A 24,307-nucleotide genomic window follows, 5' to 3' on the forward strand; every position below is an offset into this window, starting at 1 on the left:
TTCGTTATGCCTAATAAAGAAAACTGGGGTGTTTGGATGCAAGGGAGATATATCATGATTTTAATGTTCAAACAGCAAGTAAGAGACGAAACATTACATCCAAGAAAAGGTGAAATATGTACAAAACAAAGATAAGCACAACAAAAGTAAACTTTCATACCTAATAATATTTACTTTAAGCTACATTGACTTTTGGATGTAGGTTCACTGTTTGTATTAGCAACACAACTGCTGCCTGCTTGCCACAGTGTGATTGTGGGGTGACTTTTCATTACTATTGAGTTTTTTTCAGTCTGTAAATTATAGCTATATGTATCTCGTTGATACTCAGGCCAGAAAAGCACATTTCAAAGCACATTGACTGCTTAGAAATAAGATGTGTGACTGGTTGCATGAAGGGCACAATATTGTGAAATATTTTGTACGTTTTGTTTATATTTATTTTATTTGGGTGTACACACAACATAAAGTAACATAACATTTACAGTATTTATTCAGTAAAATCATAGATAGCCCAGATACACACACACACACACACACAATATTGCCATGTACAGTGAAGTGTCTTCCATAGCTACTACTGTATATTATCATATGAGTATTATCATGTAATGTCACATCTCAAACAAATATATTGACAATAAAGCCACTTATATATCTACATTTACAAGGACAGTTCCAAATACAGTAATAACAAATCAATAACACACTAAAAGCTTACACAGGAGTGACAATACAAATTTGACTTTGAGAGCTGAGCATTAACAATGCAAAGGTGCAGGGTCTGAGAGTACAACTGTGGGGATTTTCCTTTCAGCATCTGTTTGGAATAATGCAGAGAGCTTGTAATTAACTTTGTATAGAACTGCATTTTGAGAGATGTTGCAAGAAGGTGGAGATGATGTACAGGACTTGGGATTTTCATATTGGTTAATTTGTTGAAAATTAATTTTGCAATTGAATGTGCCCATCTTACAGTACATTCTGACCAAACAACATTTGTTATGATTAACACTGGTTTATCAGGTAATTTCTCCAGTCATTGAGCTGTTAAAATTGATATTGGTTTGTATGAATATCCATTTTAATTTAAATAGTTTTATTGTTCAGCTCCTGTACCAAATCACTATTTACAAATGCAGTCTATGGTAAGGATGCATATATGGTAGGAAACAGCCCTCATAAAATACTGAGAAAAATCCAATTAAGAAATTAAGAAATTAAGAAATGTAAATTCTGGCAAGATATCTAACTTAGTTTTATGGTAAACTGCTGTTCGGGTCAGAAATGTAATTGGTTTGGAGTTTCACTGACAGCGTACAGCTAAAGTCTAGTTTTCAGGATACTGTACATAATATTAAAACTTCCAAATCTGTCCAACTACAATATGGTCTGACTTTCAATGGGTAAATGGCAGCAGCACACTTTGCAAAACTGATTTCATTTACTGCAGCAGTGAAAGCTGTTACAATAAACAGGTGCCTTGAGAACTTTACCATTGATATCAGCTACAACATTTCATCTGTGAGTGGCAAGTGTAAATGGCGTATTCTTTCCTGTTGTTAAGGAATTATCTCTAGGGGAGAGGAACTTAACAGGATTGCTAATAGGGAATTTGCAGTCCTATAAGTAGCCATAGGATTCAGGCAGCTCAGCCTGTTTGGCATGTCTGCCACCTTTCCTGGTGCTGCCTGTTGTTGATGTCAATGATGGTTGGGTTACAAAGTCAAAGGAAATGGAAAGTTGGTGATGAAATAAAGATGTAAACATATGGCTACAGTAATATTTGCTTCTGTTAGGTTATGACCTCAAGTTCAGTTGCTTCTGCAACATTCCCCACCTCCTTCATTTATACACAGCTGCAAAACGGGATAAACACACCAATGTGGTTCTGCCCCCTGGACGGTGCAGAAAGGTTTGAAAAACATATCCAGCCTTCCCGTGCAACCTGACATTTGGTTAATGTGGTGAATTTGCATTGGGTTGTAGGTGTAGAGCATGAAGTGATATGATCATAATATTAGCACTGGCATTCTAATCTGGAAAGGGTGGTGTTGAATATAGTACCCATTTAAAAAGGGGAGTTTAAGACACATACACCACATCTGTAGTTACAATAAACTTGCTGAACTGCAGTTTATTCAACCTTATTGAGAAAGCGGCCTTACAATAGTTCAGCTTTACATGGAAAGCATGCATATTTATACCACAGCTAAGCATCACTATTGAATTGCATTCAGTGACAGAATAGGCTTATTTTAAGTGATATTATATCTTAAATTCTCAATTAGTATTCAACAATTATATAGAACAAAATATAACAAGTCAAGCTCCAGACATCTAAATTGCAGAGCCTGGTTTCTTCCAGAATATTTTCTTTATGCTCGATGATTGCAAACCCACTTCATGGTGAACAATTTGGTTTTGAATATATCAGACCATTCTTAATCCTTCCAAACAACTGACATCAGCAGTGATAGCCGAACTGGACTGTTTCTCAGAACAGCAGTGAAAAGACAAGTGGTAAACATTTAGAAAAAATATTAAACTATTGCATCATCATTTTTTTTCTGCAGATTCTTGTTGAACAGGGATACAATCTCGAAAGGATTAGATAGACAACCTGAAAATAGTCAGGAAATCTAAACTCAGAGAAAACTAAAGAAAACATCAGAGGAATGATACAAGACTTGTAAGAAAATGGTTATGCTCAGAGATGTAAATGTAGCCTTAGTTATTAACTTTAATGTAGCCCTGTTTTTAAGTAGTGAATTATCTGCTAATTAAAACAATGGCATACTGATGTAAAAAATATTGTTTGCTTTGCTTTCAGGAGTTATAAGCCTTTCTGAACTTTTGTTAAACTTGAAGCTTTGCTTAAAACAAGGGCATTCACAGCAAACACATTCTTACAGAACCTTGCTTGATTGTTACTATACACCTAGAAAGGAAAAAAAGCAGCAGCTTTCTGCATTCGATCAGTGTCCCAAGAATGAAATAATTCCTTCCTTTGCTAACATGAAGTGCGAGAAGCTGCAGAAGAAAGCAGCTCAAGGTATTGCATGACATGGAAGAAAGCAGATTAATCATATCTGATCCGTCACAGGGTGGATATATATTACTTTTGAAATACACATTTTGCATTAATGCTCAACTGCCTCAGCAATAGATGGACAACCGAGAACCAATCTACGCTCATCTTACTGGCTCTTTGGGTGGTTAAATATATGTATTGTGTCACATGGAGCCATTGATAGGATTTCATCTATTAACAATAAAAACAAATCATAACTTAAGATTACACAGCACAGATGAGTCTAGATCACAAGTAAATTATGCAGTCTTGATAATATTTTATATAATTTGATATGCTTTTTTTTTACATGTACCTTTATTAATGACCATTTTCTTTTGCATTTTTCTTATTCTCTACGATTATCATTGCCCCTTTCTTTTTCTTTTTTGGAATGAAAAAAAAGTTTTAAACCAATTTACAGTAAAACCTGAACGAAAGACCATTTGTATAAGACTGTCTATAAACAATAACTTTTAGTCTCTGAAACAGGTTTGAAAGTATATTTAACCTTAAAAAAATTATAACCTTGATGTAAACAACCAAAAAGTGCAAACACTATTTTCTAGACTACATGGTCGGCGAGGACCACAGCCTGCGGTTCCTGTGATGATTTAGTGGTCTTGCCCGGTCCTCAGACCATGAAACGGTGCTCCTTGCCATCGTGGACCATCAGGATGACATTGCGGTTGGAGGTCCAGATCAGTCGTGCCAGCTTTAATGCATTCTGGGAGCCGGGGGAGACGGGCTGGACTGGAGGAACCTGGTATGTTTTAATACAGCGCAGCTGAGGGGCAGAGTTCAGCATGCCAATGCTCCCCAGTAATGATGTGTTCATCTAAGAAAAAAAACAAACAAAAGAGAATGCATAGCAATATGTAAGGTCATTTTTTGTGTATTTACAGCTTTTTCTTCCGCTTTGCTTTATTCACAAGATGATTTTATTCAAATATAGTATTATTAAGAAAAAATACACACTGGTATGAAGTATGCAAGCAGTTAATTATGGGAATAACATGGCCAATACTCATGTATGTGTGCTATATACAAAACAATATGGTATTTTTTACATTCAAACATAATTACACATTTTCTATGCTTGTGTGTGTGGAACTTCATAATGTGGCAAAGTGACCTATCTACATACAAAAGTATCCTTTTTGTCTATATGAAATCAGTGCCAAAAGGTAAAAACCTCAGACTGCCAAATCTTGCAAAATATTGTGATATTTTGTTTGTCAACTGAAGAAAAAGCCTCCAGAAAATATACTTTTTAAATACAATCCTTAATCCTTTTTATAAAAGCTGCCAACCAGAGCCATAGTAAGAGGGAAATGCCAAGCACAGGTCCCAGGAAGTCATGCATGTATTATTTCCATATTGGGTAGTCTTTAATTGACAAGAAAGGTGGCCCAATACTGATATACTGGACATTTATGTAATTATATATATATATATATATATATATATATATATATATATATATATATATATATATACACAGTATATATATTGTGATTGAGCAACCACTCACTCATGTTCGTTGCCTCTTTCAAACAGACCGAGCACACAGAGAAATGGAGTTTAAGCGCTTACAATCTATTTTTAATAAACAAAAATAAATTAAAACGAAAACAAACACCTAGCTCTCCTCGAGCACTAACTAAACAGACCAGGAACCTAACTAAAAACAGGACAGCTAAACTGTTTTCCTGTTAAAACAAACACAACAAAAACTACACACAGTACCTTTTTTTTTCTCTTGATACGCTTGAGCGACCGAAGCGAGGAAGGATTAACCCCCTCCCCCACTGTGTTACTATATATATATATATATATATATATATATATATATATATATATATATATATATATATAATTGCACTAAACTGCACTTAGATCATATAATCATAAGAGGAAAAAACAGTAAATATTGTAATTAATAATACAATGCCTGCATTTGTTGCAGTGTTAAAATATGCAGTAGTTGCTATTACCTTTTGTAGGCTGGCTCAGCGGCAAAACAGTGTCAGAGACTGTAAATCACAGCATCTCTAGCAGGGAGTGTGTCAGCGTGGCTGACATTTTCACAATTTAAATCATCTTGAGTAATAACCCTTTTAAGATGACTAATGTTACTGATTTTCCTGCATTAAGAGTGCAGGATACAATGCAGGAGGAGGAGATATCACTCCATCTTAAGGTCACTGGAAAGGAGTCATGTAAAGAAAAAGAGAGTGTATATTTTATAAATAGCATTTTAGCTTTACTACATTCCCATAAGAAATGTATTATGTTATCCATCTTAAAAACAGAACGGGTGACCCTTTCTTTTATCATAAAGACTCTGTAGCTGTACCAGGTGCTCTTATATAAATCTACCATTTGCCTAAAGTAATAATTTTCACTTTCTGGGACAGCTGAAGACTCAAAGGGCACATACTGTTATTAATGGTCAGTTTCAATGGCTTCAGTACAATATGGAGCGATGAACCACGCTGCCCAAAACTTTCCGAAATTTAAGTATTGTTCAGTACTGGGAGTGTCCATGCTAGGGTTTTAATCCACAACATTCTGCAATGAGATCCACAAGGAAAAGCTCCCAGCTGTGAATGGACATTTGCTATTAATGAAGTCCACAGCCGTTGTGACACTGATCACATCACCCTTGAGAACCAAATGTATTTATCAGATGAGCCTGAATGATTTTAGACATTCTTTTTTTTCTACAGAAGATCTACAGTAGCCAAAAATATCAATTGCATTGATTGCTGCAATTAGTATATGCTAGTGCACTGAGTCTTTGTGTGGAGATACTTTCTGAATTACACTGCGACTGCTTGCAGTTCTTAGTATATGTCACTGCAATACAAAAATGGGTTACCAATATTTCATTTTTATCCCACCAGAGTGCACACACTATGTCTGCTACGACTAAATCGAAAATCGATTTTTCAATTGATTCCATTCCTCATTATATACACTACCGGTCAAAAGTTTTAGAACACCCCCATTTTTCCAGTTTTTATTGAAATTTAAGCAGTTCAAGTCCAGTGAATAACCTGAAATGGTACAAAGGTAAGCGGTAAACTGCCAGAGGTTAAAAAAAAAGAGTTTAGGTTACCAAAAACTGAAAAAATAATGTACATTTCAGAGTTATACAAAAAGGCCTTTTTCAGGGAACAAGTAATGGGTTAACAACTTACAGCTGTTCTGCAGCAATGGAAGTAAATTAAGCCTTGAAAGTTGATGCTAACAATTCCTACAGGTGTCCCAACTTTTGTTGATTACTTACAAACCCTCTGTCTGTATAAAAGCAGTGTTGGAACAGACTGTGTTACTACACCCTCTTAAGCATTATTTGGACAGTATTGTACTGCAGGAAGTAGTATATTGCTCTCATAATGGCGAGAAAAAGGCAATTAACAAAGGAAGACAGACAGACCATTATAACCCTTAAAAGTGTAGGTCTTTCCTTTAGAGAAATTGCAAAGAAAGCCAAGGTGTCAGTGAGTACAGTTTCCTACACCATCAAAAGGCACTTGGAAACTGGAGGAAACTCTGACAGGAAGAGGTCTGGCAGACCCAAAGCCACAACAGAATCAGAAGACAAGTTTCTGAGAGTCAACAGCTTGCGTGATAGGCGGCTCACAGGACAACAGCTTCAAGCACAGCTTAACACTGGTCGAAGTAAGCAAGTCTCAGTTTCAACTGTGAAGAGAAGACTTCGAGCTGCAGGTTTGACAGGTCGAGTGGCAGTAAGAAAGCCATTCCTAAAATGGCAAAATAAGAAAAAGAGGCTTGCCTAGGCCATGAAGCACCGCCAGTGGACTACTGAAGACTGGAAGAAGGTCTTATGGACCGATGAATCAAAATTTGAAATCTTCGGTTCATCACGCAGAGTTTTTGTACGCTGTCGAGTAGGCGAAAGGATGGTTCCTCGGTGTGTGACACCAACTGTCAAACATGGAGGAGGAAGCGTGATGGTCTGGGGCTCTTTTGCTGGATCCAGAGTCGGCGACTTGCACAGAGTGAGTGACACCCTGAACCAAAACTGCTACCACAGCATTTTGCAGCACCATGCAATACCCTCTGGTATACGCCTAGTTGGTCAGGGGTTCATCCTACAGCAAGATAATGACCCAAAACATACCTCCAGGCTATGTCAGAACTACCTTAGAAGAAAAGAACAAGACGGTAGGCTTCAAATCATGGAATGGCCAGCACAGTCTCCAGACTTAAACCCCATCGAGCTGGTTTGGGATGAACTGGACAGAAGGGTGAAAGCAAGTGCAACACATTTGTGGGAACTTCTGCAACAGTGTTGGGAAGAACTTTCCCAACAATATTTGATTTCCATTGTAGAAAGAATGCCACGAGTGTGTTCGGCTGTTATATCTGCAAAAGGTGGCTACTTTGATGAGTCAAAACTTTAGATTAAATTTTGTTAAACAAAACGATTCCATGATTTCTTTTTATCTCCAATTGTTTATTTGTTCTATGCTTTAATTTCAGAGTACATTGAGACATTAAACTGCATAAATTTCAATAAAAACTGGAAAAATGGAGGTGTTCTAAAACTTTTGACTGGTAGTGTGTATATATATATATATAGTTAACTTCTTACCTGCCAGAAGGAAATATGACTGTCTGCATTTGAATATGTAGCTAGGTACCGCCCATCTGTAGCAAATGACACTGCCGTTATGGGTCCCTTATGACCATGGATAGTCTGTAAGGAGGAATGAAAGGGTGTTAGTTCAGTTAATCAACAGTGTGCTTCTACACTGTAAGTACTCATGTGGACCTACTAAGGACACAATTAGGAAAACATTACCTTTTTTTTATGGAGAATGCATCACGGGTATATTCATGTTAACAAGAGAGAAGACACATACAATTAGTGAGCTTTCAGACAGTTTAAGAACCACACTGCCACATGCCCAATGCAATGCAGTCACCAATGTAACATTTGGTTCAAACTCCCAAAGAAATACCTCACAAAAGGAGTTATTTTTTGAACATTTGGTTACTAATTTACTATATACTAAGATCAATGGTTCTCTTCACATTCCATTAATGTACTTCAGTGGAGCTTTTTATATTTGATTGATACTTAAAACAGACCACAGATCACAACATTGCAACAAAAATAAGGCACATAATTCTGCCTCTGTGTGTATAACTTAGCGACACTCATTTTATTAACCAATATAACACAAATTGCATTATGATGTGAGCTGAGGGCCAGAACTCACAGAGGCCTATTAAATCTACCAGCATAAATACTATTCAGAATCCAGACTCACCTCGGCAACCACTGTACTAATGCAGCTAAAGGTTTACTTTATAACACAAAATGAGCAAATCTCAGATATATGCACATATCTCATAAGAATGTATTAGAAGAGGACCCCCCACCCCCACCTTTAGGATAATGTATACCTTTCATTGACCAAGAATAAGATAGCAAACTGGTGCATTTAGGGAAATCAGAGAATCAACTGCAAGATAGATGCAAATATGCTTATGTTAATGCTTTATAAGAATGCTCTCAAAATGACAATGGCCTCGAGAGGCTGGAGTCGCGATTAAAGGTTGATATTTATCATAATAACTTGCTAAAGTTAGTAAACTGAGTGCAAATGTTGTTTGTGAAAAATGTGTGCATTTTAGCCTTAGCGGGAATGCTGATTATAACCCTATAAGGGTAATTAGTTTATGACAATGAAACAAGCCTGTCAACAAGATAGAAAATAACACTGTTTTTATCTCATTCTATCTTTAAAATATCAATATACCTTCAATTATTCTGTCAGCCTAACTTGCAAAGTTGGTGACAGTACTCTCTAGTGAAAAGTACAATATCAGAACATGATTAGTTAATGTAATAAGCCAATTTTAGCCACGGGCATGGACAGAACAATTAACTTCCACATACCATAACATGCCACACAGGCTCGTCAGGGGACGAGACTAACAATAACCACATTAATTTTTAAATACCAACAGATTTATTGCTGCAGGTACTGTAATTTTGAAATGTTAGCTTGTGGACTTTGGAATCAATTAGCAAACAATTAAACCATGAAATAACACAACAGGAATATGGGTACCCGGATCCTGTTGAATAAATGCCAAAGTCTACCAGATCTCTCACTTGATTTCCAGTCAAAAGAATAACAGACATGTTGTAAATCGACAAAAAAGCAATCTCAGCTTAAACGTCTATTGACAGGCACAAAAAAACAACTGGGATTAACCACATTTTTGGATAAACAGAGCAATGGTAAGCTTCCCCCCCTGTTAAGAATTTATATATACAAAATAAAAAATAATAAAAAAACTCTCTTCTCTGGATTTTTTTTTGATGCCTGGCACATGTTGGAAGCATGAAGTGACCTTGAGCGGCAGTATATGAAAATACATTTATCACTAAAACTGCACGCTGGTTGTAAGTCAATATCTGCCTCTCATTTGTAAAGAGCTTCCCTGCTGAGATACCCTCACTGCGATTCACTTCCACTTCCTACAGAAGCCAACAAGCTTGCAAATAAAACACCTTCTTTTCTGAATCCTACACAGTCATACTAAATTAACTGACAGATGCGGCCTTCCAAGTATTACTATTTATAACAAAGGCCTGTTTACCAATACTGCGGGAGATATGAAGACTTGCACGCCTGGTGAGTTTAAAGGTGTAGTGCCCCATATGTTTCTTCTTTCAGATAATGGTTAAAATACAAGAGCTGATGTGTCATCTAGTTAGGTATAGATGGATTTTCATTGAACACAAACTCAAACTGTCTTAATTTGTTGAAATTTTGCCTCTTAAAAACGTAATCAGCAGTAATTAATCACGGCTGTGAAAGGAACTACGTCACTGTAAATTGCTGATATTGCTTAAGAATGTGTATAACAGCTCATATTTGGAATATACTTTTTCCTTAAAGACAATACATATGGAGTTTCATGGGGTATTACATGATTTAACTGAATAAATAATAGAGACTCTAATCAAAATGCTCATCAGAAAATAACATTCTTTGTTGTCTAGAAGATGCTTTGCATGACTGTGCATAGTATTGTATTTATACTACATGCTTTGATTTTAAGTGCAATTACAGAAAATAACCTATGTTCATAGCGACTTTGTTATGAAAACACAACTGTGAAGAGGATCCTACATCCCTGTGGGTTCTCATGTTTTAAGATTTTTAATAGACATTGTATTCAGGTAACTATATATTGTGATTAAATCACCTTATTTTAAAAAATGAACTGATTTAAAACACTGAAATTAACACTATAGGGTCCGGCCCATGTTAAAAATACCGCCGACCAACTGGCCCTTTAAATCTGTTTACTCAGGCACTGTACTATCTTGACAAAATCTCTTATTAGCGGTCATACTGTCTGCTCCCCAAGAAAATACAAAAATATGGTCTATTGCTGGGTATGGGACTTTACAAATAGGAAATGCATTCTTAGCTAAGCATTTCCTGACTTCATAATCAATAACATATAATCCTATAAAAAAGGAAGCAGGGTGCATTAGAAATAATGCAAGATAGGGCTTTTTTTAATTAAAGTATGAATTCCTCACTCTCCCAACATCAGCCTTTCACAAATAAAAATGTGCAAGAGTGTATTAGTTTTAAGTTGCCAGTTTGCTTCCTGGAGTTTAATGAATACTGTATTACAGACGAGTAAAAAACTTGGAATATGATTCCAAAAAAACCCCACTTTCAATGGGGTACGTTTTAAAAAATAATACAAATAAAGTTTTTTTTTTATACCTATACCTTAAACTTTGGGTTATGCATGTTCAGCTATTGACACGTGTTTGTATACACAGGTACCAGTAATAATTAACATTTTCATCAGTCTCCAGCAATCTCCTTCAAGCTATCTGTCGCTTGCTCCCAATAGCTTTCCCTGCGCTCAGGACAGATCACTAGAGGCCTCCTGCTTATTATATTCTATAAATAGAGACACTGTGCTCCGTGTTTCCAATTACTGGTGTGGCTATCCCTATTATGGCACTCTATTGAATTATTTCACTTCAGGAGGGGAGGGCTTACAGTAGCCTCGTAATCAGCCAGTGAAAGATGTGATATTATACAGAAGAACTGTTTCTTGCTGGATGCCAAATCTTGTCACGCATTGTGACAGAGTGTGCACTCCCTCCTTCATTCTGGGGGGGGGGGGGGGTTATAATAAGAAAGCTTTTTATTTTGATTAGGAAGGTACTTACATGCTTAATTGTTTGAATATAACACTGATGTCTTTGTGAGCTTTAGGGAGGCAGTCAAATGGTCTCAGAGACACAAGGTTTAGACAAGTGCTGTGGTGGCAGGTTTGTAAAATTACTGCCACAAAGGGGATCATTATGTCACAGTGTTTGATCTTTATAATCCGGAAACCAGACAGGTCATATGACCACAATACGGCAGCGTGAAAGTATTTCAGAAGGTTAGCTTCTGATACTTTCTGTATGCTAGTAGCGGAAGATATTTTTGGATAACAGAACCTGATTGTCGTGGACAAGCCATGAGGTTTATGATGATGGCTGTTTAAGGTCATCAACAGCCAATTTCATTTCAATAGTTTTTTTATTTGACCACGTTTTTATGTAAGGTCTGGGGTTTCTGGATACTAAATACAAGACAAAAAAAAAAATCAGTGTACTTATAACAATGTACTTTATAACAACTCCACATTTTGAGATGCAAATGCTGAGGGGCAAATTGTAGATACTCCACTTCTACTCCTTCCTGCAGCAGTCACTATAGGCAATGGTGCCGAGGGGATATGTGAAATCACAGGTGACAGACAGCAGCTTTACTTAAAGCACCAGGGCTAATGTGCTTTTATTCAGGTCAAGCAAGATCAAGTTAATCTGAACATCTAGCTCAGTAATTTTCTGTATGTACGAATGATCATTTTTGTTATCATATCTCTTTTGCTCATATGACTATACCATCTGCTAGTATCATAACAACATTAATTGAAGATAATTATTAAATAACAGTCCTGCTTATTTTCTGCTCTCTGGTGTTCAAAATACTCACATCCACATCTTAAGGAAAGTTGTTTTCATTGAAGATTGTTCATACACCAGTCAATCACACCTAGTCACAAACATAATCCATATCACTTTGAAGACATTTCTTAGTGATCAATAACTTTAATCTGAAGGGGTAATTGTAGCAATAACTGTCTGTATGAACATTTGGGATCACATGGTGACGACTTATTATTATTACAGACTCCTTTGTTGCTGAATCTGTTTCTGTTTGCTATATATGTTTGCTGTTTTCAACAGATTGAGCTTGGTCTTACTAAAAAAACACCTTCAAACATTCATTCATGGCAATTCTATCACACATATTCAAAATTTAAGATACTGACCTAGTTAAAGATTATTAAAAAATGACTATACAGATGAAAAATAAAAATAAACAGGGTAACAAAAGACGAAGGTGTTTCTAATTCATAACTGTTCTCATCATGGCAGCTGAGGAAATGTATTTCATAAAATAAAACATCACTTCATTAAGAAGCACTCACGGCTAGCACCTGATCTTGTCCAGACTTTTCCCAGGGTGAACTTGTGTCACCAAGAAGCTCAGCAAGACGCACTGCAGCTATTCTCATAAAACTCACTGTCCAGCTCACTCTCCCAGCTACAGTATACATCATTTACCATTCAAGCCACAAAGATTACAGCAATAAAAGGATGGCAAAAACAGGGGTTTGAGGGCTGGCAAAAACACAGGGTAAGAGTGGAATGCCAAACACTGAGTACAATAATGACTCAGATAGGGAGTTGCATACAGAAATTACATAAACAGTAAACACTGGCACTGTTGCTATAGCATACATTCAATGTAAACTGACTTTTGAAATGAGTTTGGCTAGATATTTTAATATTTAAATGGTCTATATTAAGGAGTTATTTTAAGATAATAAGGCAAATATTAAGATTAGTGCATTCTCAGTACAGAGATAGCTGCAAAATCATCATGCATATACTGTCCATGGAATCTTCAACTAGTTTTTTAAGGGAGCCAGATTGGAAAAAAATTAGGAGTAGGCAGGCCAGAAGTATTTTACTCTGCACATTTTAAGCAATATAATAAATATTATATCACGTAATGTTAGTATATACATTTTAACATATGAATAGTACTTTAATAATAGAACAGTGTGAACATTTAACAGAGTGAGTAATATGTCAGTGTGCCACTGAAAACAAATAAACTTGTCTTTGTTTCTATTCCATCTCTGACACAACAATGAAAACTTGAGTGATTAAGTTAAAAACAAACAGATTAGTCCCATGGAAAGGGATAACAGTAGCATGTGGGAAATTTATGTACATATGTTTCTACGTTTTGGTTAATTTTCCAAATAATGACATTTTATGTGTCTGACCAAACTGTTAATCTCCTTTGTATTGTATACTTTTTAATGAATCTCAAAAAACATTGGATTAGGAAAAGAAATCTACATTCATGTATGCCCATTAAACTGACATTTCTTTAAAAAGAAATACTCTATTGTACAGTGTGTATAGGTTTAGAATTAAGAATAAAGTCTATAGGACAGCGCACACATACAGTATTTTTGAAAATAAAATTACTGTACATTTCAGTACCATTAAGTGCTTGTCGTATTGGTCATGTATGATATAATGACATTAAAGATTTCGCAGTCAATATTTTTAAATGAATGTATAATGAAAAAATAAATGCACAAAAAAAAAAAAAATGTTCTCCTGTCCATACATTAAAATTGACATTTGAATACCTGATGTCAGTGTGAGTATACAAAACGAAAAACGACTAGATATTTATACTTCAGAATTTTACAAAAATTGCACTTCTTTCCTTGAGCCACCTTAATCACATTGTATTCCTTAACTACTGACACACAGTCATTGCACAATAAACACATTGGCTTTACGTTCGGTACAGTTGGCAAAATAAAAGTATTTATTGGTCCACTTATTGTTGAATATATGATTTTCACCATCAAGTTTTCTCTTCTTGCTAGCTATGTTTATATCACTTTCAAAATAAGACAGATTTTTTTTTTTTAAATAGCAACACGAGTAAAAAAATAAAATCACCCACAGAGTATGCAAAGTGGAACTCAATAGAACTGGCTGTGTGAGTCGCACTGAGTGGTTTAGTGACTGGAAAGGGATGGTGTGAGACGCGTGCTGCTTTGCTGGATACAAAAATAAGACACGTCTATATCACAAATTGATTTACGATGCTACTGTTTTTGTTTTTTCTTTTCCATATTTATTTTAGTTCATTTTTATAATGACTGACTGTCGGTGGGCCAGTTGAAGCCCTGCTTAAAGGCAACATCCTGCTTTGTTGTTTGGTAGTATTTTATTTGACTGTCACAAGCCCTGTAGGTTTGTTTCTCACTAACTCCTTTGGTAAGGTATACCTTTGAGTTACAAACCAGTGTGACTATACTGCATAAAAAAAAGTGATGCCTGAAAACATAATTTGCCAATATAGTGCTAAACAATCACAATCATGTTTTACCATTTCTTAATAAAGAATAATGTAAAACTGGGGTTGATCTCAGCACTCCCTTATTCAATTGCCTAATATAAAGTAACAGCCACAAAAGAGGTCTGGAAAACAGTAATGGCCCTACAGGTCATCCACAATTACAAAACTGATACATTTATTTATCAAAAATCATTCAGCCAGGAAAACCACTTAAGACGAGGCATCTTATTTCCCATAGTATCCTGGGAGACGGTGCATGTAGCATGTAGACAGCAATCACCACAGCTTACAGCAAGCAAACACACCCAAACATACAACTATCAAACACTTATATACCACAGAGAATACATAGGAATATGGAAACCGTACTGTACATATGAACACCACACATTGGAGGCAGCATGTCTTCCGATAAACACATTGACAGTTGCTGATTAATCAACCAAGCCCCTAGTAAAAAAAAAATAAAATAAAATAAAAATAATTAACGGTAATGATCAGAGATCTGTTCAGCCTGCCTCTGCTGTTTATCATACTAGAGAACCAGTGGCCATGTCTGTGGTAAGAGAGGAACTGGTGAGAGCAGGTATTCGAGCTACTTTCCCATTCACGACGAGCCATCAATTATCTTTATCACATAACAGTATCTCATCTTAGTCCATTATCAAGATGGAGTCTTATTTTAGCTGGACTACAGCTCCTATCTGTTTATCAACCCCGGCTGCAGTGCCAGAGAGTGACTGAAAGGCTGTGAAATAATCAATAATAATCATCAAATTGTGGTCGACAGGTTGTGGGGATGGAACTTTGCTGAAACCTCAACAATTCTGATGCGGATAAGATTTAACCTTTCCCATACCTTGTCACTGTAAAGCCGCCCAGACTTGACCTCAAAACAGGTTAGAAAAGCTAGACCAAATCTCAAAGGACTTGATTATCAGAACATTTAATTTTGCATCATAAGGGTTTCAGACTGCAGTTTCTATAACCTAACGAAGCAATATTAATTGTGTGTGTGTGTGTGTCTATATATATATATATATATATATATATATATATATATATATATATATATATATATATATATATATATATATTAAGACTCACCTCTTCAAACAGCACCTGTAGAACTCCTCTGTTTGTATCCTGGGACACTATCACCCTTCATGTAAATGTGCTTTATTTTGCTCTTATCTGCCCCCTATTTTACTGCATTTAATCCTGTACTTCAGAATACTGTAATCTGCCAAGTGTTTAACCTGTAGTACTTTGTATTTAATCGCATCCTGATGTAACTATCACTATTATCTGCTGTATTATTGAATTTTGGTTTGTCACACTTGTACTTTGCTTGAACAAAAGTTATTGTATTTCTTGCTCTTATTGTATTACTTGTATTGTAACACTTGACATGTATTTGCTTACGATTGTAAGTCGCCCTGGATAAGGGCGTCTGCTAAGAAATAAATAATAATAATAATATATACACCCCTTGGACGTTTTCACAATCTTATGGATTTAAATGGGATTTATTCTTTTGATTTACACAACCTACTCAACACTGTTCAATGTGTGAAAAAATGGGGGGGTGAAAAAACAAATCAATTAAAAATAAAAACCTGAAAAGTCTTCATTAGATAAGTATTCACCCCCTTTGCTATGACACTCCTAAATAAGCTCAGGTGCAACCAATTGCCTTCAGAATTCACACTGCAGTGCAAAAGTCTTAGACATGTTGCATTGTTCTACTCTGATGCAACAATTTACTCAAAAGCCTCACTAATGGTTTCTACTATTATAAAAACCTTAACTTGCATAAAGAAGGAAAAACATCGAGTGAAACAGCTTGTATCAAGGTGTGGTATCCGACGCATAATCAACAAGTAGAGAGAAAGATCATCTGTAATTGACAAACCCAGGACTGGAAGACCCAAAAAGCTGTCTAAAAAGGATGAGCAATACTTGAAGAGCATATCCTTAAGGAATAGAACGAAGACAAGCATTGAATTGACAACAGAACTGGCAGAAGGCACAGGTGTCGTTGTCCATCAAATCAACAGTATGAAGGTCTTGAAAGGACTTAAAGGATGTGTTGCAGTAAGAATACCTCTGTTAAGAAAGGGGAACAAGACTAGAAGGCTAAAATATACACAAGAACACAGAAATTGGACTATGGAACAATGGTCAAAGGTGCTGTGGACTGTTGATGGATGGGCAACGACACCTGTGCCTTCTGCCAGTTCTGTTGTCAATTCAACGCTTGTCTTCTTTCTATTCCTTAAGGATATTATCTTTGGGGCTCCTGAGTGACACATGCGTGTGGAGTGCAGGATACGCCCTATAGCCTGGAGATAGCAGGTTTGAATCCAGGCTATGTCATTGCCGACCGTGACCGGGGGTTCCCAGGGGGCGGTGCACAATTGGCCGAGCACCGCCCAGTTAGGGAGGGCTTAGGTTGGCGATAGACTGTCTTGTATTTTGCCCATATTTCTAAATATATATAACAAAATGTTCAGTGAGTGTTGTAGGGTCCTTCAGGTAACATAATACAATGTTTTGTGCCTTTATCTCTTGAAAGCACTAAACGGAATACATAATAATAATAAAAAAGCTAAATAGTGTTGAAAAAAAAGAGAGAGAGGTTTTTGTGGTTTGTGAAGTAGTTTATATACTTTACCCAGGCTGTTCTGAAAAAAAGAACACCAATTCCAAGATGCTAATGTAAAAAAAAAAAACAATTTTTTGTGAATTTTTATAGGAGGAGTGAAATACACCCCACTGAAAAATGCTTGGTCCTTAAAGGGTTAACAAGATTTGTAAAAAAGTTTCAAGTCTATGATAAAGGAGGGGAAATTAATTTTTGGTTGGATAATTCATTTTTAGATACACACTGTTAGTAGTTGAAACTGTATTGTATGTTTCTTATCCTGTTTTTGTTTCAGAAAAGTTGTCAAGTTCTCAGTGAAACACATACAGCACAAAAACTGAAAAATCTACCAATGAAATTATTTAATTTAATAACAACATACCACAAAACGTATATTGGAGACTCATCGTGTATATTGATTCAGACACTGATTGTATTACTGGTACAGAAAGTGACTTGCTGGTTATTCATAAATAAATAAAATTCCCTGAATCGCGCAAACTGGTATTCAGATCATATATCATCTTTTGAGGTGCAGTACCATGGCAATATCACCGATATTCAAAAAGTAACTAGTTATAATTTGCATTCTCCTGTTGTTAAAGAATCGCCTAAATAATCTGCCTGAACCAAACGTAATTCCAGCATTCATAATAATCGTTTGACGGGTGTGTGTTACTGTCATTGGTGAAATTCTGTTCTTGACTTCTTGTTTTGTTAAATACTGTGGGATCAAGTGATCCTGCCATTCCCCTTGATTCTGGTTGATGATACACTGTGTATCATGTAACAGTAAGCAGGAATTTTAGAATGGGCTTATAATATCAGCAGTAATTGAGAGCCTCAGTTTTACCTAGAGATCATCAAAATCCAGCGGTTACTTACAAAAATAAACGTTAAATATGGCACATTTATATCTGTGGAGGCAGGGGGTCGTTTCAGAGAGATTGCATTGTGTATCAAGCATTGTCTTAAACCAGTTATCACATTAAGTGGATTAAACTGCACTGTAAGAAAACAAGTCACTGGAGATTGTAAGTAAAGATTGACCAGAAGGTGAGTTTGAGAAACAGTTTCAGTCTTAACAGCCGTATATATTATTAGGGGCTGGGTGTGGCCTGTTTACAGAAAGAGTATCCTAAATCCCACTGCTATGGGGGGCAAAGCTCACCTGAAAAGCCATCTGCTGCAACTTTGATCAGGTCCTGTGAACTGCAGCATGTCAGCTGGAAAACACCACTCTCTTTCAACACTTAACTCCAATAACTAAGTGAAGACAATATCCTGTGGTCACTACGCTCAAACCTTAGTTGGAGGAATTTTGAGGACCCTCAAATGTATATGCCTTTTTAATACATACTTATTATTATTATTATTATTATTATTATTATTATTATTATTATTATTATTATTATTATTATTAAATGCTGTCTCTGTAAAACATCAATACTGCTAGTCCAAAATCAAATGAAATTGGATATCTTTCATAAACAAAATTGGGGGGCATTCTGATTTACTGTATGCATTTTTATTATGTAATGTAGTTGCTTGTTATTATTATTAGTTTATTTAGCAGATGCCTTTATCCAAGGCGACTTACAGAGACTATGGTGTGTGAACTATGCATCAGCTGCAGAGTCACTTACAACTACGTCTCACCCGAAAGACGGAGCACAAGGAGGTTAAGTGACTTGCTCAGGGTCACACAAGGAGTTAGTGGCTGAGGTGGGATTTGAACCAGGGATCTCCTGGTTGCAAGCCCTTGTCTTTAACCACTGGACCACACAGCCTTGTTATTCATCTGTTATTTCTTTATTTGGTATAATAATTATACCTTTAAATAAAAGCTTGCAGCTAAAAGCATTATCAGGTTATAATTTGTCAATTATTATTATTATTATTATTATTATTATTATTATTATTATTTTATTAGTTCCCTGAAGTGCAGGGCACAATTTGTTCTCTTCTGCTTCCCTTGATTCTGTTATCACTGAAAACTTGTTGGTAGATGTCCTGTTAGCTGTCTTGTACAGTGAACATACTGCAAGATACTTAAATGATCTGAACTTAACAAATCAATGTTGTAATGAAACAAAAGTCTGTTGCAATCCCCTAATTGTCTTGAACAAATGGACCTTGATTTTTTTCTTTAAGTCCACGACAGCTGTTTAAAAAGTCTGTCTTTCAATTAACAGTGATTTGGTTTTATTCTATATTATATAATAGAGATGCTGGAATTTAAACAGAGCCTAGAGTGCTGACAGCTTTAAGTAGAATGAGCTATTAAGGTTAAATTACAGAGGTATTATTGATTTATTGCATCTGTTAAATCATTATGCAACGGTATAATTAATGTTGGTCAAACCTGTAAAAGAAGCTGGAGTATTTCCTTGGTTTTGAATGTACACTGCATGTGTTTGTGGGTGTGTGTCTCACAGAGATACGTCAAGCTATTTCTTTTGCTGTCTCAGCTTGGAATTTTGATCAGTCATATAGAAAACTTCAATGTAATGTTTGACAAAGCACTGCTCTATCCACACGCACACGCACACGCACACACACACACATACACTGCTGTGCAAAAATCTTAGACATGTTGCATTTTTCTACTCTGATGCATTATGAGCATCAACAATTTACTCAAAGCCTCCACTAGTGTTTTCTACTACTATAACCACCTTGACTTGCATAAAGAAGGAAACACATTGAGTGAAATAGCTTGCATCAAGGTGTGGTATCCTGAGTGATTTTATTAATGTAGAGCCTTTTGTTAAAAAACAAGTACAATGCATGGTTTAGAACTGAGCATTTATTTTAAAAATAAATAATACTGAGAACACCTTTATTATATAAACTGAATCACTGTCAGCAAATTCTGATTCGCCAGAATCAGATGCCAGTATTTCTGCCAATGATGATTAATCTAATCGTCTTGCCATCTTGAAATGAAATTCTGTAGAGTGGAAACGTTTATATTATTGTGTGCATATCACTTTATTGTATATAATGAATAAACATATACACAGAATATTTATTATCAAAGCAGTGTTTTACAAACAGCAAGAACAGCAGAAAAATAGTGCTAAACTACAAAATCGAACTATTATAAGCAAACAGTAAAATTGCAATGCCGTAATACACATTTATTCTCAGGATCTCTATAAGCATGGACATTACTCGATTATTTTTTCAAAATAAATATTTATAAATAAAATAATAGTTCTTTATTCCATTAATATCAGTAATAATAATAATAAAAAAACGTAACATACATTTTGTTCATAAAAATCATCCCTTTAGATCCACTCATTTCTTGATGTTTATAAATGTTGTGTATATATATATATATATATATATATATATATATATATATATATATATATATATACACAGACGTGCTCAAATTTGTTGGTACCCCTCCACAAAAAACGAAGAATGCACAATTTTCTCTGAAATAACTTGAAACTGACAAAAGTAATTGGCATCCACCATTGTTTATTCCATATTTAATAGAAATCAGACTTTGCTTTTGATTTTTTATTCAAGATAATATTGTAAATAAGAAAACAAATGAAAATGGCAAGGACAAAAATGATGGGACCACTAACCTAATATTTTGTTGCACAACCTTTAGAGGCAATCACTGCAATCAAACGTTTTCTGTAGCTCTCAATGAGACTTCCGCACCTGTTAACAGGTAGTTTGGCCCACTCTTCCTGAGCAAACTGCTCCAGCTGTCTCAGGTTTGATGGGTGCCTTCTCCAGACTGCAAGTTTCAGCTCTTTCCATAGATGTTCGATAGGATTCAGATCAGGACTCATAGAAGGCCACTTCAGAATAGTCCAATGTTTTGTTCTTATCCATTCTTGGGTGCTTTTAGCTGTGTGTTTTGGGTCATTATCCTGTTGGAGGACCCATGACCTGCGACTGAGACAGAGCTTTCTGACACTGGGCAGTACGTTTCGCTCCAGAATGCCTTGACAGTCTTGAGATTTCATTGTGCCCTGCACAGATTCAAGGCACCCTGTGCCAGGCGCAGCAAAGCAGCCCCAAAACATAACCAAGCCTCCTCCATGTTTCACTGTAGGTATGGTGTTCCTTTCTTTGAAAGCTTCATTTTTTCGTCTGTGAACATAGAGCTGATGTGATTTGCCAAAAAGCTCCAGTTTTGACTCATCTGTCCAAAGGACATTCTCCCAGAAGGATTGTGGCTTGTCAATATGCATTTTAGCAAATTCCAGTCTGGCTTTTTTATGTTTTTCTTTCAAAAGTGGAGTCCTCCTGGGTCTTCTTCCATGGAGCCCACTTTCGCTCAAAAAGCGACGAATGGTGCGATCAGAAACGGACGTACCTTCACCTTGGAGTTCAGCTTGTATCTCTTTGGCAGTTATCCTTGGTTCTTTTTCTACCATTCGCACTATCCTTCTGTTCAATCTGGGGTTGATTTTCCTCTTGCGGCCGCGCCCAGGGAGGTTGGCTACAGTTCCATGGACCTTAAACTTCTTAATGATATTTGCAACTGTTGTCACAGGAACATCAAGCTGCTTGGAGATGGTCTTGTAGCCTTTACCTTTACCATGCTTGTCTATTATTTTCTTTCTGATCTCCTCAGACAACTCTCTCCTTTGCTTTCTCTGGTCCATGTTCAGTGTGGTGCACACAATGATACCAAACAGCACAGTGACTACTTTTCTCCATTTAAATAGGCTGAATGACTGATTACAAGATTGGAGATATGTGTGATACTAATTAAAGAAACTAATTAGTTTGAAATATCACTATATTCCAATTATTTATTATCTTTTCTAAGGGGTACCAACAAATGTGTCCAGGCCATTTTAGAATATCTTTGTAGAATAAGCAATAATTCATCTCTTTTCACAGCTTCTTTGCTTTATTCTATGACATACCAAAGGCATGCAAGTATACATGATAAAATAGCTTTTAATTTCATCACTTTTCAGGAGGAATGAAGCATTATTTCAATGAGCTGTAAGGGTACCAACAAATTTGAGCACATCTGTATATATATATATACACACATACAGTGTCTTGCAAAAGTATTCAGACCCCTGACCAATTCTCTCAAATTACTGAATTACAAATGGTACATCAAAATTTCACTCTGTTTGATATTTTATTTTAAAACACTGAAACTCAAAATCAATTACTGTAAGGTGACATTGGTTTTATGTTGGGAAATATTTTTAAGAAAAATAAAAAACTGAAATATCTTGCTTGCATAAGTACTCAACCCCCACACATTAATATTTGGTAGAGCCACCTTTTGCTGCAATAACAGCTTTAAGTCTTTTGGGGGAAGTATGTACCAGCTTTGCACACAGTGTCGGAGTGATTTTGGCCCATTCTTCTTGGCAGATTTGCTCCAGGTTGTTCAGGTTGGTTGGACGACGCTTGTGGATCGCAATTTTCAAATAGTGCCACAGATTCTCAATGGGATTGAGATGAGGACTTTGACTGGGCCACTGTAGGACATTCACCTTTTTGTTCTTGAGCCACTCCAATGTTGCTTTGACCTTGTGCTTGGGATCATTGTCCTGCTGAAAGGTGAATTTCCTCCCAAGCTTCAGTTTTTTAGCAGACTGAAGCAGGTTCTCTTGCAGTATTTCCCTGTATTTTGCTCCATCCATTCTTCCTTCAATTTTAATAAGATGCCCAGTCCCTGCTGATGAGAAGCATCCCCACAGCATGATGCTGCCACCACCATACTTCACTGTAGGGATGGTGTGTCTTGAGGCATGGGCAGTGTTAGGTTTGCGCCACACATAGCGCTTTGAGTTTTGGCCAAAAAGCTCTATCTTGGTCTCATCTGACCATAAAACCTTTTCCCACATCGCAGCTGGGTCACTCTCATGCTTTCTGGCAAACTCCATACATGCTTTCAGATGGTACTTTTTGAGTAACGGCTTCTTTCGTGCCACCCTCCCATACAGGCCAGTGTTATGCAGAGCTCTTAATATGGTTGACTGGTGCACCATTACTCCACTCCCAGCCACTGAACTCTGTAGCTCCTTCAAAGAGATTGTTGGCCTCTCTGTGGCTTCTCTCACAAGTCTCCTTCTTGTTTGAGCGCTGAGTTTTGAGGGACGGCCTTTTCTTGGCAGTGCCTGGGTGGTGTGATGCAGCTTCCACTTCCTGATTATTGATTCAACGGTGCTCACTGGGATATCCAAACACTTGGATATTATTTTGTAACCTTTCCCTAATCTATGCATTTGTACTACTTTATCTCTAACTTCTGTAGAATGCTCTTTGGTCTTCATTTTCCTTCAGATTCACAGCCTGACCAATGATCCTTCAACAGTGGGGTTTTTATCCAGAAAATGTGACAGCAACTTTAATGGTTCACAGGTGGAGGCCAATGGTAAGGTAATTGTTTCTTCATTAGGGCAATTTCTTTCATTGGTGTAAACTGGGAGCTTCCACAGCACAGGGGTTGAATACTTATGCAATCAAGATATTTCAGTTTTTTGTTTTTCTTAAAAATATTTCCCAACATAAAACCAATGTCACCTTACAATAATTGATTTTGAGTTTCAGTGTTTTAAAATAAAATATCAAACAGAACGAAATTTCAATGTACCATTTGTAATTCAGTAATATGAGAGAATTGGTCAGGGGTCTGAATACTTTTGCAAGGCACTGTGTATATATATATATATATATATATATATATATATATATATATATACAGTACTGTGCAAAAGTTTTAGGCAGGTGTGAAAAAATGCAGTAAAGTAAGAATGCTTTCAAAAATAGACATGTTAATAGATTATATTTATCAATTAACTAAATGCAAAGTGAGTGACCAGAAGAAAAATCTAAATCAAATCGATATTTGGTGTGACCACCCTTTGCCTTCAAAACAGCATCAATTCTTCTAGGTACACTTGCACAAAGTCAAGGATTTTGTAGGCATATAGTCAGGTGTATGATTAAACAATTATACCAAACAGGTGCTAATGATCATCAATTCAATATGTAGGTTGAAACACAATCATTAACTGAAACAGAAACAGCTGTGTA

The 24,307-nt window shown here is 36.2% G+C and overlaps 1 protein-coding gene across 4 annotated transcripts in view; it reads right to left on the minus strand.

The window, feature by feature from the left end:
* Positions 1 to 426: 426 nt before the first annotated feature.
* The window catches only part of LOC117972622 (WD repeat-containing protein 7-like), a 218,604-nt gene continuing 194,723 nt past the window's right edge, over positions 427 to 24,307 (minus strand). For all 4 annotated transcript variants that reach the window (XM_058995394.1, XM_058995386.1, XM_058995407.1 and 1 more), the window contains 2 exons: positions 7,701 to 7,805; positions 427 to 3,911 (listed from right to left, as the gene is read on the minus strand). In XM_058995394.1, coding sequence (XP_058851377.1) covers positions 3,708 to 3,911; positions 7,701 to 7,805 — 309 coding nt within the window. In that variant the 3' untranslated portion in view covers positions 427 to 3,707. The remainder of the gene's footprint in view (positions 3,912 to 7,700; positions 7,806 to 24,307) is intronic.

This window comes from Acipenser ruthenus, chromosome 2 (genome assembly GCF_902713425.1).
Source record: "Acipenser ruthenus chromosome 2, fAciRut3.2 maternal haplotype, whole genome shotgun sequence".
Taxonomy (NCBI): Eukaryota; Metazoa; Chordata; class Actinopteri; order Acipenseriformes; family Acipenseridae; genus Acipenser; species Acipenser ruthenus.